Source organism: Chenopodium quinoa, unplaced genomic scaffold (assembly GCF_001683475.1).
Source record: "Chenopodium quinoa cultivar QQ74 unplaced genomic scaffold, ASM168347v1, whole genome shotgun sequence".
In the NCBI taxonomy this organism is placed as follows: domain Eukaryota; kingdom Viridiplantae; phylum Streptophyta; class Magnoliopsida; order Caryophyllales; family Amaranthaceae; genus Chenopodium; species Chenopodium quinoa.
Window position 1 is genome coordinate 11,895,215 of NW_018743292.1, and position 16,505 is coordinate 11,911,719.

At 32.5% G+C, this 16,505-nt stretch overlaps 2 protein-coding genes across 4 annotated transcripts; both read left to right on the forward strand.

Moving 5' to 3' along the window:
- Positions 1-828: 828 nt before the first annotated feature.
- LOC110737061 lies at positions 829-8,693 on the forward strand. Of its 3 annotated transcripts, none has more exons than XM_021917427.1 (6): positions 829-1,313; positions 1,424-2,868; positions 2,977-3,156; positions 3,679-3,842; positions 5,665-5,782; positions 6,528-8,693. In XM_021917427.1, the coding sequence occupies exon 2, from the start codon at positions 1,501-1,503 to the stop codon at positions 2,398-2,400; it is 900 nt and encodes a 299-aa protein (XP_021773119.1). In that variant the 5' UTR covers positions 829-1,313; positions 1,424-1,500; the 3' UTR covers positions 2,401-2,868; positions 2,977-3,156; positions 3,679-3,842; positions 5,665-5,782; positions 6,528-8,693. The 3 variants fall into 3 exon arrangements, with proteins under 3 accessions (XP_021773119.1, XP_021773118.1, XP_021773117.1); XM_021917426.1 differs by having other exon boundaries at positions 2,977-3,149; positions 5,665-6,024; XM_021917425.1 differs by having other exon boundaries at positions 2,977-3,149.
- Positions 8,694-14,271: 5,578 nt separating this feature from the next.
- LOC110737064 (RPM1-interacting protein 4-like) lies at positions 14,272-16,494 on the forward strand. The gene is made up of 3 exons (XM_021917431.1): positions 14,272-14,397; positions 15,495-15,734; positions 15,846-16,494. Exons 1-3 carry the CDS (start codon positions 14,389-14,391, stop codon positions 15,882-15,884), a joined length of 288 nt encoding a protein of 95 aa, XP_021773123.1. The 5' UTR covers positions 14,272-14,388; the 3' UTR covers positions 15,885-16,494.
- Positions 16,495-16,505: the final 11 nt, after the last annotated feature.

Sequence of the window (16,505 nt, forward strand, 5' to 3'; positions counted from 1 at the left end):
GTTGGTTTTCGGTTTCAAAAAAATCGGTTTTTAATCGGTTCGGTTCTCATTCGGATCGGTTGAAACAGTTCGGTTTCACCGGTTCGGTTCGGTTTTTGACAGTGCTACTCAAAAGTGATAGGACAAAACATGCAAAACCAAAAATATCAAAATCTAAATTGGGTACGATGACAAACCAAAAAATGAAAACAAAAAAAATAAAATTTTCCATAAACTCTCTCTATAAATTTATTTTATCATTTTTTTTGAGAATTTATAAGTAAAAGGTAATTTTGATTAAATTTCTTATTAAAGTGAGTCATATTGGCAAATTCTCAACTGGATTCTTGGCTCTATTACATGTGGTTGTGTCCAATAGGAGAGAGAATCTAGGTAAGAAATGGAATATCAAGCACACCTTACATTTCTTCTTTCACTTTCTCTTTCACAATAGTATTCATTAGCCAGCCTTTACAGCCATACCCAGCTAACTACTCTTTTCCCTACTATACTAGTATTCCACATTTTCAACTCTCCTCTTAATTTATTAATTCTATCCATAATCCTCTCCATTATTTTTCCTTAAGGACCCATCCTTTTCTTTAATAACAATAGAAATAATTAAACCGACCACCTTAATCACGTTCTTAACCTTACCTTGAACCACAATCACATTGATTGTTCTTCCGTTTAGTACTTAAGGTAGACAAATAACACGATTAAAGAGCATAGTAAAACCGTAACTTTATCATTGACCTACCCAACATTCTCCAACCCCTTAATCGTGTTCGGACAAATTAGTAACACTTCAAGTGTTCTAACTTCTAACGTTTAATACATCACCCATCGGGGTAACATAATAATACGACAAAAGAGCACAATAAACTGTAGGTCTAGTATCGAGTATCGACCTACCCTTTTTATCTTTAGTAAATAATTGTATCATGGGCATGTAAAACTTTCCTTTTGGGTGAGACTGTTTGCAGTCACAAGAGCTAAATTCGACAGTAGACTGCTGTCCTTTTTTAGTTTTTTTGTCTGCTTAAATTCTCAATATTAATTTTAATTTTTTTTTACAAATTACATTCTCTAAATTTGTCTCTAATCTATCCTGGTCTCTTTCTTTTTCTCTCTCTTCATTTTCTCTTTCTCTCACTCACTCCATCTAAAGTCCAGATTTGTTTCAGTTTCCTGCAAAAAAAAAAAAAAAAAAAAACGTTTATTTTTGCTCTGAACACATGATTTAATCGAGGTACTAATTCATTTGTTTGAAAGCGTTTCTGGGTTTTTTCTGAATTTTGTTATTCTGGGTGCCGTTTTCAAGATGAACTGAGGTACGTTTTTAAATTACAGAATTCTTTAGTTTTGTATAATTGTATTCAATGTGTTTTTTAGTGATGAGTTTAGTTGTAATTGGGTGTTTTTTTGATGTGGGTTTTGATAGGCACATCAAATGTTTGTGAAAAGGCTTAAAAGAGAGAATTTTGAATTTTGGGGTTTGGAGGGAGTTTTTTCATCAAAATGAGGGATTTCCCATCTTGTTTTGGGGAAAATGCTGTGCAGATTCCGGATTCTTCATCATCATCTGGTAATAAAACTGCTCAAAATCTGGTAACTTGTGCATATCAATGTCGATTTCGAGGGCGGTCTTGTGTAATTACAGTTACATGGAGTAAGAATTTGATGGGGCAAGGTCTAAGTGTTGGAATTGATGATTCAAGCAATCAATGTTTGTGTAAGGTTGATGTTAAGCCATGGTTGTTTTCTAAGAGAAAAGGGTCTAAAAGTTTAGATGTTGAGTCTAGTAATATTGATATATATTGGGACCTTTCATCAGCAAAATTTGGATCTGGACCTGAGCCTTTGGAGGGTTTTTACTTGGCAATTGTGTGTGATAAGCAAATGATTCTTCTACTTGGGGATATGAGGAAGGAAGCTTTTAAAAAGACTAATGCTACACAAGTTCCTAGTACTGCTGTTTTCATTGCTAAGAGGGAACATGTTTATGGGAAGAAGGTATTCTATGCAAAGGCTAAGTTTAGCGAAAACGGTCCTGTGCACGATCTCATGATTGAGTGTGATACCTTTAGCACTAACGACCCGTGCTTGATTGTCCGTGTGGATACCAAAAATGTGATGCAGGTCAAGCGGCTTCGTTGGAAGTTCAGGGGTAATCACACTATCCTGATTGATGGCCTCCCTGTTGAAGTTTTCTGGGATGTGCATAATTGGCTTTTCAGTACATCTCCTGGAAGTGCAGTTTTTATGTTCAGAACTAGTCTTTCGGCTGAGAAGATATGGGCTAGCCAACCTCTTTGTGATCCTAGTGTATTGCATTGGTCAGCTTCGCAAAGAATTCGAGATTCTCAATCGCAACAACTTGGTTTCTCTTTGATTTTGTATGCCTGGAAGCAAGAATAGTGAGATTTAAGGATTCTTTGTTGAGTGCTAAGTGCTAACAGAGATATATTAGGGAGTGTCCATTTACCTTTCTCTGTGATGGAACTACACCATAATTTTTATATAATTGGTTTTCCTTTGTCTTCCCATCCTTTTTGTGGAAAAGGAAGACAAATTAAATAGATCAAAGTGATTTTTGTTGCCTTTGTAAATTCCTCTGTCCAATATTCTCTTTAGTTTTTACGCAATATTCTATTGCTTTAGAGGATCAGATGAAGATGATTTCAATTGTATCTCAGTTGCATACTTGTATGAGTTGTATCACTTGTTCAGTATGCCTCACATACAGAAAGCATGACACTTGTTTGTGATATAGTTAGCTTCTTCTCTTTCATGTTAGTTTATCAAGTGAACATTTGATTTGTGTGTGAGAGATAAACTCCTCCTTCTGCAGGTTCTTGGATAAGCTTCAAGCGAGAAGAATCCAAGGTTGGGATATCCTTGATCTTTCATTTAGCAGAAACAAAGATTGCTGTTGTCTTCTATCAAATGCCTTTTATTTATAAAAATAATTTTACCTACTTTGTTTTCCTGCAGGGATGGGCACATTGCAATATTGGTGTGTCATATGTTGGGCTGTCTGGTGATGGTGGCATCCTATAGTTTGCAATTTTTATGACTTGTTGGTAGCTATTCTACTTGTACATGTACAATGCTGCTGGAGTTATGCTTTTTGTGACCGTGGAAGATCATAGCTTATGGTGCATCAGGTAATTGGTATATCTCTGTGACTGGCTGACTATAAATTAGAAGTTTTTAGAACCTGTCAAGAAATTATGCTAGCTATAGATTCCACCGATAAATCTGTTTTGTTGGCTTAACATTTAAATTATGCTTCATGTTTTTGATGGAGTTCAACTATTACTGTTTTGAGGTTGGTGAGTACCTTTGGCGTTGAGGTCAAATTACAAAATAAAATTTAGTTATTATGTATTAGTTATTTTGGAATATATAATATTAACTTGTATACCTTTTATTTCAAACTGATTCTTACTGTCACTTTTATGTTTTTCTGTTTTGGAATTTATTCACATCTTTTAACTAACTCCTTTTAATATGTGGTGTTTGTTGACACCAGAAGCTTTTTATAAGCATAAGCATCTTGTATATTTACATGTATGTGGCATCATAACATGCCATTTTAGTAGTATTCGTGTTTAAAGCATCTCACTACGATTCAACAATGATGTCGTAGCATTAGCTTTGATTCTTATTGACTATAGTTGATGATATTTGTAGACATTGATCTGAGGGCAGTGGGCCACACAATGAAGCGATTTCCTTAAGTTAGGTGACCCTTCTGCCGCCCCCTAGTTCAACAAGTTTAAAGAGGAAACAGGTGGAGATCAGCGCCAAGTCCCAGTTTGCTGCATCAAAGCTGAATGAATACTTGTTGTCACCTGGTATTACTTTTAATTCTGGATACTAAATTTTTAATAGTTATAGTTTTGGCATGTGACTATTCTATGCTGTTGTCGACATTATGCATTCAACCTTGTTTGCCTATATGGTTATATCTTTGACAACCTACCTGGCATCAAGATAACCTCCTATCCAATTGGCGGGATTCTCCATCTTTTGGCTATAGAGTTCGATTAGGGAGTACCTTAAAGGGTTGAATCTCTCATAGTGTGCTGATATTCATCCCTATCGAATTGTCAATACATCAAGGAATTCTTTCATTTACTCTAGAAATTTATATTTACCTTCTGCAATTTACCCTTTCTGCTCATGAAGTGTTTAGTTGCATCTGTCATTTACAAATCCATATGACTTGGCTATCGTGTGAAAATTAGGAGGCTATAGCATCCATCTGTTTTTGCTTCTTTGGCGAAGATTCTCTTTTTGTGAAAATACCTAGATAAAGAGAATTTTCCTTTTGTTCTCTTCTAATTCCCTACGACATGTCTACCTTCACACCCTTTGATCTCTGATTTTGAAATTTCAAACTGTTCAATCACTACGTAGTGATCTTTAGGTTTTGTGGATTGCTAATAAGTAACATAAGTAAACTGCTTGTTACTGTCTGCCCACCAGTAGGTCGGTACCACATGGTTTTTCTGGTATTTAAATCCAGTATGCTTTTTTGGTGAATGGAGAAATCCCAACCTCATCTTTAAAAAAAGAGGGGAGGCTGGGTTAGGCCTGTTTGCAGCCTTAAGTGTAGAGAACATTTAAGGAAAATTGTGCCCTTATCACTGACAAAAGTTAGTTTGTAAAATGGTCCAAAAAATTGCCATTGTTACCCTGCTTTTATGAGCCCCTCTATAAATGCCAAAATGTTAGTTTTCTACTAGTATCTATATGTTACAATATCAGGTGTAGTTAATCTTGTGACTCTTCATGCTAAATTAATACATCCCTTGTATTGTTAAAAGAAGTTAGTATACTTTCTCACATGTTGACTATTAAAAAGATAATATTATTGCAACTGCCTTGTAATTTTAGATTACCAGATAAATTTGGCAATTTGACCACAGTTATCTTGTGGGTTTCAGATAGAGCTGAATTAGTGAGATTGAAATAATCTCAAGACTCTCAGATCTTGGATTCATGACATTACTTCAACAAATAGGAGTTTGTACCTTGTACACAAAAATTAGCATAATAAAATTTTATAGCTTGCATGCTGTTTTTGCAATCAGACTTTTGCTATAGAAGCGTCTACCAATGATAACATTTTTTTGATACATGGGAATTGGGAACATGTAAATGACGTCTGCTTTTGGTTTCAGACTGAAAATTTCATTATTCTAATTATATTTCATTCCCTAAAAGGAGGTGTAATTGTGATGAAATAGCTAATAGTGGAATCATATATTCAGAAGTGGCTCTGTTTCAAGTGGTTTTGAAGTCTTAAGTTCAGTAGAATTTGAGTGGGGCAAATATCTAGTATTTAATCTTCTTGTAATATCGTAGAAGTGTTGATGAATGAAATACATGCTGAGGCATGTTAAAGATTCTTTTAGTTGAAGCCTTTGCTGATACTGTGCATTTACCCAAGTTGCTTGAACTACATATGTTGATGGGTTCTGCTTTCATTATTGCTAAAATTTCAGGCTTGGTTGATGCTGTCATTACTTTGTACTGCTTGTCTGCTTGTGGCTTACTATAAATTTGTATGGAGCAGGATTTATGTAGCCTTCCATTGTACAGAATCCGATATATGTGTAGTTCTTATGATTCTTCAGCCATCTTTAACTCTGCTGCTTTGTTGCTTTGTAGGACTAAAAGACTGCATACATCTTCATCCTCTTCAATAAAGTTGGAAGTTCAAATTAATGGAGAACAATTAAAATCAATTGCATCTAGTGTGCAGTACTCCGTCTGCTGTTAAGTAGAGGTAAGTTGGTGAATTGAAGGTGAAGATTTGAAGAACAAAAGTCAGAAGCCTTTGTAAAATTGCAAACATTAAAATTTGCATACAAACTCCTCGGCTTGATGAGTAAATTGTTAGTTTTATATCCACTTAATTAGGCCTATTTACTATATTCCCAGTTTTGAAAACTTGATTTTTTTATTTTTTTATTTTTTTTACAGGGAAAGGTTTCTATCTTCATCACTGTAATATACGAAGTATTGAAAGTAAAGCTCTAAAAATAATATTATTCTGAGTACTAGAATTATTATTATTAATTTTTTTTAACATTCTTAAATTTGGTTTTGAATTGAACACATTACATAACTTTTTATGTGACGCTCTCTATTCTCTTGAAAATTCTTCTATTTTTTTTTAGGCAGTATAGTAGTTAGATTTTGATACTTTATGTGAGCTTGTATAGTTATTGACTTATCATAAGAAACCTTGTTATTCCTGGAAGTTGGCACTGGAATCACTGTATGTTTCAGTTTAAAAAAATTTAGATATTTTTCATGGCAAAATCTTATACGAGACAATTTCACAATTAGTGTGATTTTTTCACCCCTGTTTTTTTAGTGGTAACCTGTACAATTTTGTGCTGTAACTTTTAAACATGTCACAATAAATTAACATGAGACAATTTTACCCAAGACTAGCTCCATAGTAACGATACGAAGGAGGTCACTATAGATTTGTTACTGAATCCTCTCTGTTTCATGTGTGGCAGGAATGCAACGGTACAAAAGCTCAACAGCTCTTGGAAAGGGACCTTTGCCCTTGATGTATCCAACTACTGCCTGATTAATGGCTGAGTGGGACTCTTGCTGTTTGGCTGAGCTGCTAACTCGACCAATTTTCTAACTCTATTGACCATACATTTCTTTGAGATGCCCTTTTCTTCAAGGACTGAGACATTGGTCAATATGACTCAACCATATAACTTTGTAGGAATATGTTTGTCCAAGAATATGGTTTTGCAAGAGATGACAAAACTTCAACTGCCATTTCTGGTATTTTTATGTCGATTTGGAACCTTTTACTGTCTGTTGCTGTCTGTGAAATGCTTCCAGAATAGTGTACTTTACACTTCTTTTGGGTCATCAACCTCTGAGTATATAATACAGGCAGATTTTGGGTCTAGTTCTTGATATACAGTTTTACTTTTTACAAGCGTTTACTTCATGCAAGTTATGTTACGAGTAACTAGATCTTGCATGTAGGGGTGAAACAAATTTGGGTTAAAACCGAACCAAACCGAAAACCGAACCGAATAAGAAATATGGTTCGGTTTTTTTTCGAAAGTGGTTCGGTTTGGTTTTGAAAAAAAAAATATTTCGGTTTTCGGTTTGGTTTCGATTTTAAAAATTGAAAAACCGAAAAACCGAACAAAACCGAACAGAACCGAAATTTTAAGCCCAAAAGCCCCCTAGCCCAACACTTTTACCCTAAGTATATAAAGGAAAAAAAAAAACCCTAATCCCTCACTTCCTCATCTGACTCTCAGTCTCTCACCTCTCCTTTCCTCTTCTTCTCCTGATCTCACCTCTCCGCCCTTTCTTTCTTCTCTTCTCAGAATCTTAGTTCTTCCTCTCTCTCCTTTCCTCTTCTCAACTCCGTCCTTTCTTTCTCCTCTTTGATCTCTTCTCCATCACTCTGTTCTCCTCTTTTCCCCACCAGCCCACATCGAACAAGTTTATTTACAACGTTATTAAGCCATCAACTGAGTAGCTAAGGTTTTTCATGTCAAATTCATCCATGAAAACACTAGATCTAGTGTTTTCATGGTCGAACTTGACCTTTAAAACCCAAATTCGAGGTTTTTCGGTGGAATGTGAGGTATGTCCTCTTTTTCTTAATTTTAATTTGATTTGAATTTTTTTTCCTACTTTATTTTTATGGTGGCGTAGCCGTGTAGATTGAATTGCGGTGGTGATAGGTAGTTGTGGGTCGATCTAGGGTTAGTGTTTGGGTGGAAAGGATGAAGGGTGGTGAAATAAGGTGGGTTGTGGGTTGTGGTGGGTGCGGATCTGGGTTAGGGGTGGTGATAAGGTGGTTTTTGGTGGTTGTTGTGGGTGGTAGTGGTGATAGTTTCTATGGGTGGTTAGTGGTGGTTAGTGGGCATTGTTGTGGGTGGTTAGTGGTGGTAGTTTCGGTGGTTTTTGGTAGGTTAGGGTGGGTGGTAGGTGGGTTTTAGGTGGGATGTTTGTATGGTTTGGTTTGGTTCAATTTTAATTGGTGTGGTTTGGTTCGGTTTTTTTGCAAAATGTGATGTTTAGGATGCTTGAGAGGAAAATTCGGTGCGGTTTGGTTTTTTTTAGGAAAACCGAAATTTAGGTGGTTTGGTTTGGTTCGGTTTCAAAGCTAAAGTGGTGCGGTGTGGTTTGCAAAATCAAGAAACCGAAATTTGGTGGTTTGGTTTCGGTTTGGGCAAAAAACCAAACCGAAAACCGAACTTTCACCCCTACTTGCATGTATGTGATTACTACCCGTTTTTTTTTTGGTTGTAAACAACTTCCTATAATTGCAAAACTTTGTCTAGTATTACTATTTTACATATTTTGTCCATTTTTGCCTTTTGTGGGGTCCACATTTGCGTTTCATCCCCAATTTACTTCAATTTTATGATCCTCCTCTATCATTCAATTTTACTCCGGTTTCCTTCACTTTTCACCATCTTCCTCAAACCTAAGCGAATTATACTGCTCTAAATTTCTTTCTTTTGACTAATTTAGCACCAGTTGACTTATAATAACCCTCTGCAATTCTAAAATTTCTTCATCAACCCATTTGAAAAGCTTACATGCCTTTCTACCAGATACAATATCATAGCGTTTACATGCCAAAGAAACCATTGAATTGGATATTCTACCTTTGAAAATCAGATCAAGATTAGCCAAAAAAAAAAAAAAAAAAAAAAAAGAATTGAATACTAAAGCCCTAAATACAAAACCCCTAAATCAATTGAAACCCTAATACCTAAACTAAATCCCTAATTACGATAATTTAAGAAAATTAAAAACCCTAAAACCATATATTGCAAATAAATTACAAAAATTACTTAAAAAATTACATGTTGTTAGACTTTGGCGAGTAATTGTCGAATTAAGGGTTCTTGGGTATCTCATCGTGGTTAGGGGAAAAGAATAATACGAAGTAGAAGAAATGAACATGTGAGCCCTACAAACGGAAAGGAATCCGTTAAACGATAGTCTTAGACAAAATTTTTGCATTAATAAGGTAGTTGTTTTCAAATTTTTATTGTTCGGGCAATTGTTCACAAAACAGGGCTTCTTATAGGGTAGTTTTAGATCGGATAATATTTCCATATATTTATTTTACAAGACTATGACAATAATTATTAGGATGATATCTTTAAATTATGATAACGATATTGGATTATTTCTTTCTTTATTCTTTTTTTTTTCCTTTGCCTCAAGTAGTTAAATTAATGAAGGGGATACATTATTCTTATACAAATACATTTCATGACGTTTCTTTCCAAAAATATATGTATAAAAAACAAAGATACAAAATGTATAGTATATACTCCCTCCGCCCGTAATTATCTGCAACATTTACCTAAAATGGGTGCTCTATATTATTTGCAACAAATTTTTTTCTTTTCTTTTTGGGTAATATTTAACTATTAATTACCCACTATTACCCACTTTTTTGGTTAGTGGTCCCATCCACTACCTAAAACCCACTACAAATATTTGTGTTCACACTACAAATACCAAATATATCCTTATTTTTCAACATTTAAATGTTTAGTTTATATATATCATCAAATGGGTAATTTTGTATTTTTACTTTTCTCTCTCATTAATTAAACCCACCAAAACTCAATTAACACTCCCCTAAAAGTTTTGCCTAGGAGTCCGAAATATTGTCCTTTGTTGCAGATAACCTCGGGTGGAGGGAGTATAAGAAATAAGTGACGAGTTATAAAATCATATAGGGTATATCGATTATTACGAAATAATCTTAATGCTTTACAACAGCCCATATTAATACTTAACTTATAACAATCAGTGGCTCATGGAGGCGGATGTACCATGCGCATGGTACATCCGTTAAAAAAAAAAAGCGGAAAGAATATTGTATAGAAATGGAGTGATTTCCATGAATAATGTGAGAAGAGAACAAAATTCCATAAATACGCTATATTTTAATAAAATTCCAGACATACCGTCCACGTCAGCAAGTGTAATTATTATTATTATTATTATTATTATTATTATTATTATTTTTCCAAATCTAAAACAAAACCGCTTATTGAATTAGCGGTTACATATAATGTAAAACTTGCTAATTGAATTAGCGGTTTTATGTATTGTAATATTGATTGGCTTGCTCGAGTAAGTGGTGAAAAACTAAACCGCTAATTGAATTATCGGTATCAAGCTTTTTATTTTTTGTAAAAAAAATTAGTTTACAAAAGATGACGTGGACAGTACGTCGGGAATTTTATTAAAATGTAGCGTATTTATGGAATTTTATTCTCTTCTAACATTATCTATGGAAATTGCTCATAGAAATGTAAAAAACATTTAGTTAAAGTGAAAAGAACATGGTATTGAATTGTAAAGAACATATATGTAAAGTGAAAAGAACATATTGTTAAAATGTAATGAACGTGATAAAAGAACATAAGAGAGATAAAAAAAAAAGAACATAAAGCTATTAATAACAATGAACATGACACTATTTTATAAAGAACACACTGTTAAATAATATTCTTTATCTCAGTGTTATTTGATTGTCAGTGTAATGTATTTTTATTTGTGACATAATATTCATTGTTTACTGTGAAATGTTTTTTAAATTTTGTCTTTAGATTATGGTGGGTGAATGTAAATAATATTTATTATATAATATTATCATGTTCTTTATTAATATTATGGATGTTCTTTAGGTATACAAAAAGAAGATAAAGCTGGATATTCTTTGTAAAACAGCTATATGTTCTTTACAAAACAACTATATGTTCATTCCGCCTTTTATCAAAAATCCGGATGTACCATGCTTGGTCGTACATCCGCCTCCACAAAGAAAATTTCAAACTTATAATACCCTAAAGATTTGATTCACTAAATCAGATCCTAAAGATATTACTCACCAAATCATATCCTAATATCAATGTTGAAACTTGCATATATAATCTGGAAATCTTAAATTTGGCAATTTTTTCGACATTAATCATCAATAATCTATCAGCTAAGCTATTTGTACTCTAATAGTTAATTAACAAATTTCACACTTTAATTTGCAGTGCAAACGTAACTTTTTTCAACAAAATTACAATAAGTGTAGATATTATTAAGGAAGGTGATTAGTAATTTCGATATTCGATATTCGATAATAAACATTTCTCTTATTGTTTAGAGGGAGATCGATTTTTTACTAATGTAAAATGTTGTCAATTCGTATCTTATTTCCATCACTTATCAGATTAATGATAAGAATTATGTTATAACTTTATTGATAATTGCTACCATTATTATTAATTATTGAACCAGTAGTCTTACAGTTTAATTTATTATTTTAAATGCTTTAGTTATTAAGATTATATATTATTATTAGACTTTAAAAGGCTGAAAACTAGTCTATTTTCGGACAACATTAGAACGGAAATTAAAACAAGTTGATAACTAAAAATCAAGCAAGCTGAATCATTGAATACGGAGTATTATATTTCAGTACCCAAAAATTAGGGCAACGAATTCAACAATGGAAAGAAAATAAGTACGGAACAAATTAATAACCTAAACTCCTCGTAAAACAATTCAATCACACACAAATCATAAACTAATCATCAATGAATATAGTGATCTTTGATTCAACAGACTCATCTTCATCCATGTTATCATCTTCTGCAACATAATCATTAGAAGCCACGGAAGAAGCAACAACACTCGATTCAACGCGGTCATCCTTAACCTTGTTCACCCCATCATCATGATCATACTCTACATCCATATCCTCCTCGCCAAGCTCTTTAACATCATTATCATCGTTCTCGTTATCATTATCGTTGTCGTCGATGCCAACAACATCACGATTGTCTTCAGCAGTAGTGTAATAAGACTTATAACTTGGTTGTTCCGAAGAAGTCAACACAATTTCCTTGACAATTCGGCCTAATATACGTTGGCGTCTACTAGGAGGTCGAGGACGATCAGGTTGAATAACGGGGGTTGTGTAAGAAAAAGACTTTTCTTGCCTATTAGGAAGGATTACTCTAACTGCGTCGTATTCGTCGTGGTATTTTTGACAAAGGAATCGAAGCTCTTCAACGCTTAAGTCGTAGTCGTCACCTCCGGTAGCGTGGTTGATGCAGTTGTGCTGGCCTTCTAGTACTACGTAATGAGCCATTGTTGTTTTTTTTTTGTTTGAGAGGAAGTGTTGTTATACTATAAGCTAGGGTTTAAGATGAACAAATGTAATTAGGTAGGGTTTTGAGATGAGCAATGAATGATATTGAGTTTAAGTTGGGTTTGTATAGAACATTAGAACTTAGATAACTTGGCAATCAAGGTTTTATTGTCGGTTTTGGTAAGTTTTTTAGGGTGAAATTTGGTTTTGTTTTGGATTTTAATTACTTGTTTAAGTTTTACTTTCCTTATTTTTCTTACACTTAACATACCCTATGTTCTTCGGATTTTATTTGGGACGCGTTAATCAATTTTCTTACAACCGTATCTTTGATTTGTTATTTTCAATTTTTTTTCTTTCCATATTTATTTTTTGTTTTAGCCTTAATTTTTTTTTTTTGAATTTCTTTGATTCTTAATTTTTTTTTCCATCTTTAATCATTAAATATTTATGTATATTAGCTAGTAAGAATTATAAATCAATCATCGATACATTGAAAATATATAAGTGAATAATCCAATTAACTAACCATTTTTGTAATAACATTTATATTTTTAATAAGTGTATATCTCAGCTCGGTCATTATTAGTATATGTGTATGATAACAATATGATTTTACAGCGGTCATTTGAAAAAAGACTACCATATTATTTAATGATATATAATATGATCGGTTCAATTTTTCATGTTATAAAATGACCACAATTAGTCTTATAATATCTATAATGTAAATATAATTTTTGAAAATTTTAATCCAACATAAAATAAATATTTTTTGAGAAACTATAAAATAAGAATAAAAATTACATAAATGAAACTAAAAATTTGATAAATAAAAAAAAATGTTGATAATACTATTCAATGTCAAAAATAAAGTAATATAATTAATTATTTGGAAAAAAATATGTCATTTATGAACTATATAATCATTAAAACATTACGGTAGTCATATTTCAAATGACTACTGTAAAATAATTCATGATAACAATTTTAAGATATTAGAGGTATTAATTTTACAACAATAACTTCCCTAACTATACATAATTAAACAAATGACTTCATTTAAAGTACTAGTTAAGATTAGTTGGAAAGAACTATTATCTATTTAATTTTGTACGGTCTTCAAGATATTGACCATCCGATCAATATCATTGATTATATATTAACAAAAACTATACAAAATATCAGTATCATAATATCACACATTGAGATGATGAATAACAATATATATCATGACTATGGAAAATTTTCAGTCAGATTTTTAAAATTTGTCTTTAAAAATTGAAATGAGCACTATATTATGAGACGGAGGGAGTATAATTAATTGAGCTACAGAAGAATAAGTTTGATTATGACCTTATTCATTATAAAAATAAGGCAATTTGAAGAAAAAATATTTCTATAAGCTCAACTCGGTTATATATAAGGCTAGCAAAATACAATAATTATTACGAGTATATAATAGTTTTAAAATACTTTACATTTGAAATATTTATGGTTGAAACTAAACTACTAAAATGATTTACTACTGCATGTAAATTATGTACTGCATTTAGATTGAGGTGTCAATTCAGGTACCTTGGTTGGTGGTACTCAAGACTTAATCAAATCCGTCTATAATATTTTCCCTTGTTGCTTTCTCCACACCAACATAAAATAATTATAATTTCATGTACAATTACATCTAAATTCATTCATCACATTACTGTCATTTAAAACCTACCTATTTACGAGTAGCCAAAAAGTAATACACTATATACAAGTCTTTAGTCAATGTAAATATGTAATTTCTTTTTTGACGTGATTCACATCAACTATATAGTATACATGCATTAATTATTAAATATGAACATTATACGGCTTGTTGATTGACAAAATTAATTTTTTAGTTGAAGACTTATGTTATCCCTTTATGTATTACCTTAGATTCCAAACGGCTCTTTAACAATTCTAAGAAATCATCAAACGGCCAATTAAAATTAAGAAAATGTCAATATTTAAAATATAATTATTTTTGGGTTTGACAACTACGCAAATTACAACGTGCAATCCACATCTTATGTACGTGTTCTTTTTCTCTCTATACTTCAACTTGTTCTTCCTGTTTTTCGTTGTCAAATTTCTTCTGTCTTCTTAGCTTTCCAACGCTTAAAAAACTTCTTTCTTTAATTTGTTTCACATAATTTTTAGAGCTTCTACGATCATCTTTCATGCCTTCGGTAAGATTCTCATTTTTCTCTATAAAAACCATATATTAGTATTGATGTTTTTACTCGTTTGTTTTTTTGTGCTAAGGAATTTGGTTATTGTGTTTGTATATAACTATGATGAGAAAATCTTTGATGTTCATGCATGCTTTTCTAAACTTTTAATGAACGCGATGTTTACATTCAAAGTCAATAAGGTTCATCCCTTAAACGTTCTCCTGTGTCATAATCATTGTTGTGTTGTAATAACTTAACTGTAAAGGCGGCTTTCCCTTGTTGTTGTTGTTGTTTTTGTTGTATGAGGTCCTCCCGGCAAGGAAACAACTATTTATTTCTTCTATCTAATATGTAAACTTTGTAACATTAAAGATTAAATATTTACATTTAAGGTTTTTAAATTGTTTGATTTTATTTTACTTTTACTTTGGTCAACATGTTTAACACATGTGCATTGTCTTAACTTACCTATAGAGGCGTATTTATTTGTACCTTTTACATCACTTGTCCTGTCTGTCCATTAAATCTATCTCTTAGGGCAAACATTTTAGCTTTGGGTGTATAAAGTTAACCTAAGATATTTACACTTTGATGTATTTAGACTTTAGAGGGCTATACGGCAAATTTAATCAAGAGAAGCGTGAGAAATCAGACATTTCAAATTAATTTCTGCTTGTAACATATAATAATCTTAAAACTCAAAGTTAACTATACTCTCTAATTAGATTCAATTTGGCAACTATTGACAGCCTACTTGTAAGCTGATTTAAGATCAGTTTGTGCTATATATATGTGAATATGTGATTAGTTGATTATGTGGTTTTTGGTAACGAGATGGCTTGGAATGAGCTTATATGAGGATCGATCATGCTTATTCAGCCCTCTTCCTTCAATTGTTGTCACATTACTTGTGAGTCGTGAATATAACCACTCAGAAGAACCTAGTAGCTTCTTGGCAACAGTTAATGCCCAACAAAAAGACAATTAAGAAAAAACTATGCTTAAGTCAGTTAGCCAGTTAGGAAGGCTTTTGAACAATTCTCTTGTTCGTTTAGAATTTTTTTATTAGTTATAGTTCTAATTTCTTGCAATGTATTATAATTATGCTGTAGAAAGCAAGCAATAATGCAGGAAACCGATCCTTGCCAAAATTCGGAGAATGGGACGTGAACGATCCTCAATCAGCTGAAGGTTTTACATTAATCTTTAACACAGCCAGAGATCAAAAGAAAAATGATAAGACTAATGCTGGCGCTTCAGGCACTAATCAAAGTCCTAATCAGAACAACCAAGGCAAGCAAAAGCAAAAGCAAAAGCAGCAACAAAATCAGAATAATCAGCAACATACTTCGGTAAGACTCCTACTATCATAAATTTACTTTATTCAAGTAATTAAGTTCATTTAGTTGATTATTCAGGATGCTCGAAAATAATTTTGATTGTATTGTTTGGTTTAATTGTAGGTGAAGCATAAATGGTTAAGTTGCATATTTGGTAAATAATGTTGGTGTACTGGTTTTGCTTCCACATTGTAATAGAAGGTGGCATGTTAATGTGAGATTTATAATTGTTTTGCTAAGATTTAAGCAATTGTACGACCGAAATGTTGTGAAGTAATGAAGCTTTTTAAACAATCTTCTGCTCTTAGAATTTATATGGTTTTTGAGAATTTTGTGGGAAATCGGCGATACTTTTCATTTCCTAAGGTAGTACAAGGATCAAGGTACGAGTTCAATCCTTATGGAGAGTAACGACTGGCCAGTTGAGTTAAGTGAATGGGAGACGATGTTGGGTTGACGCCCAGGAGAATGAACGATTTTTTTTTACTACTGTAGTAGAAGTGTAGAACACAGCACTGCCTCAGTCCATAACTAACTTGAAATTAATGGTAATGATTTATGATGAAACTGCAACAAATCATTTACTTTATATATTATATTCATCATCGGGTAGAAATTAGCTTGTTTTTGAAATAAGTGATTATATTCAGGATGACATAAAACACCGATGAACATACTAAAACAGTTAAGACTTAAGAGCACCAGCAGGCAGCCAATCTCCACACAAATCAAGATCGTAAGTCAGCCAGATTTCTTTCTAATCTACCTATTGATTTTTACCTT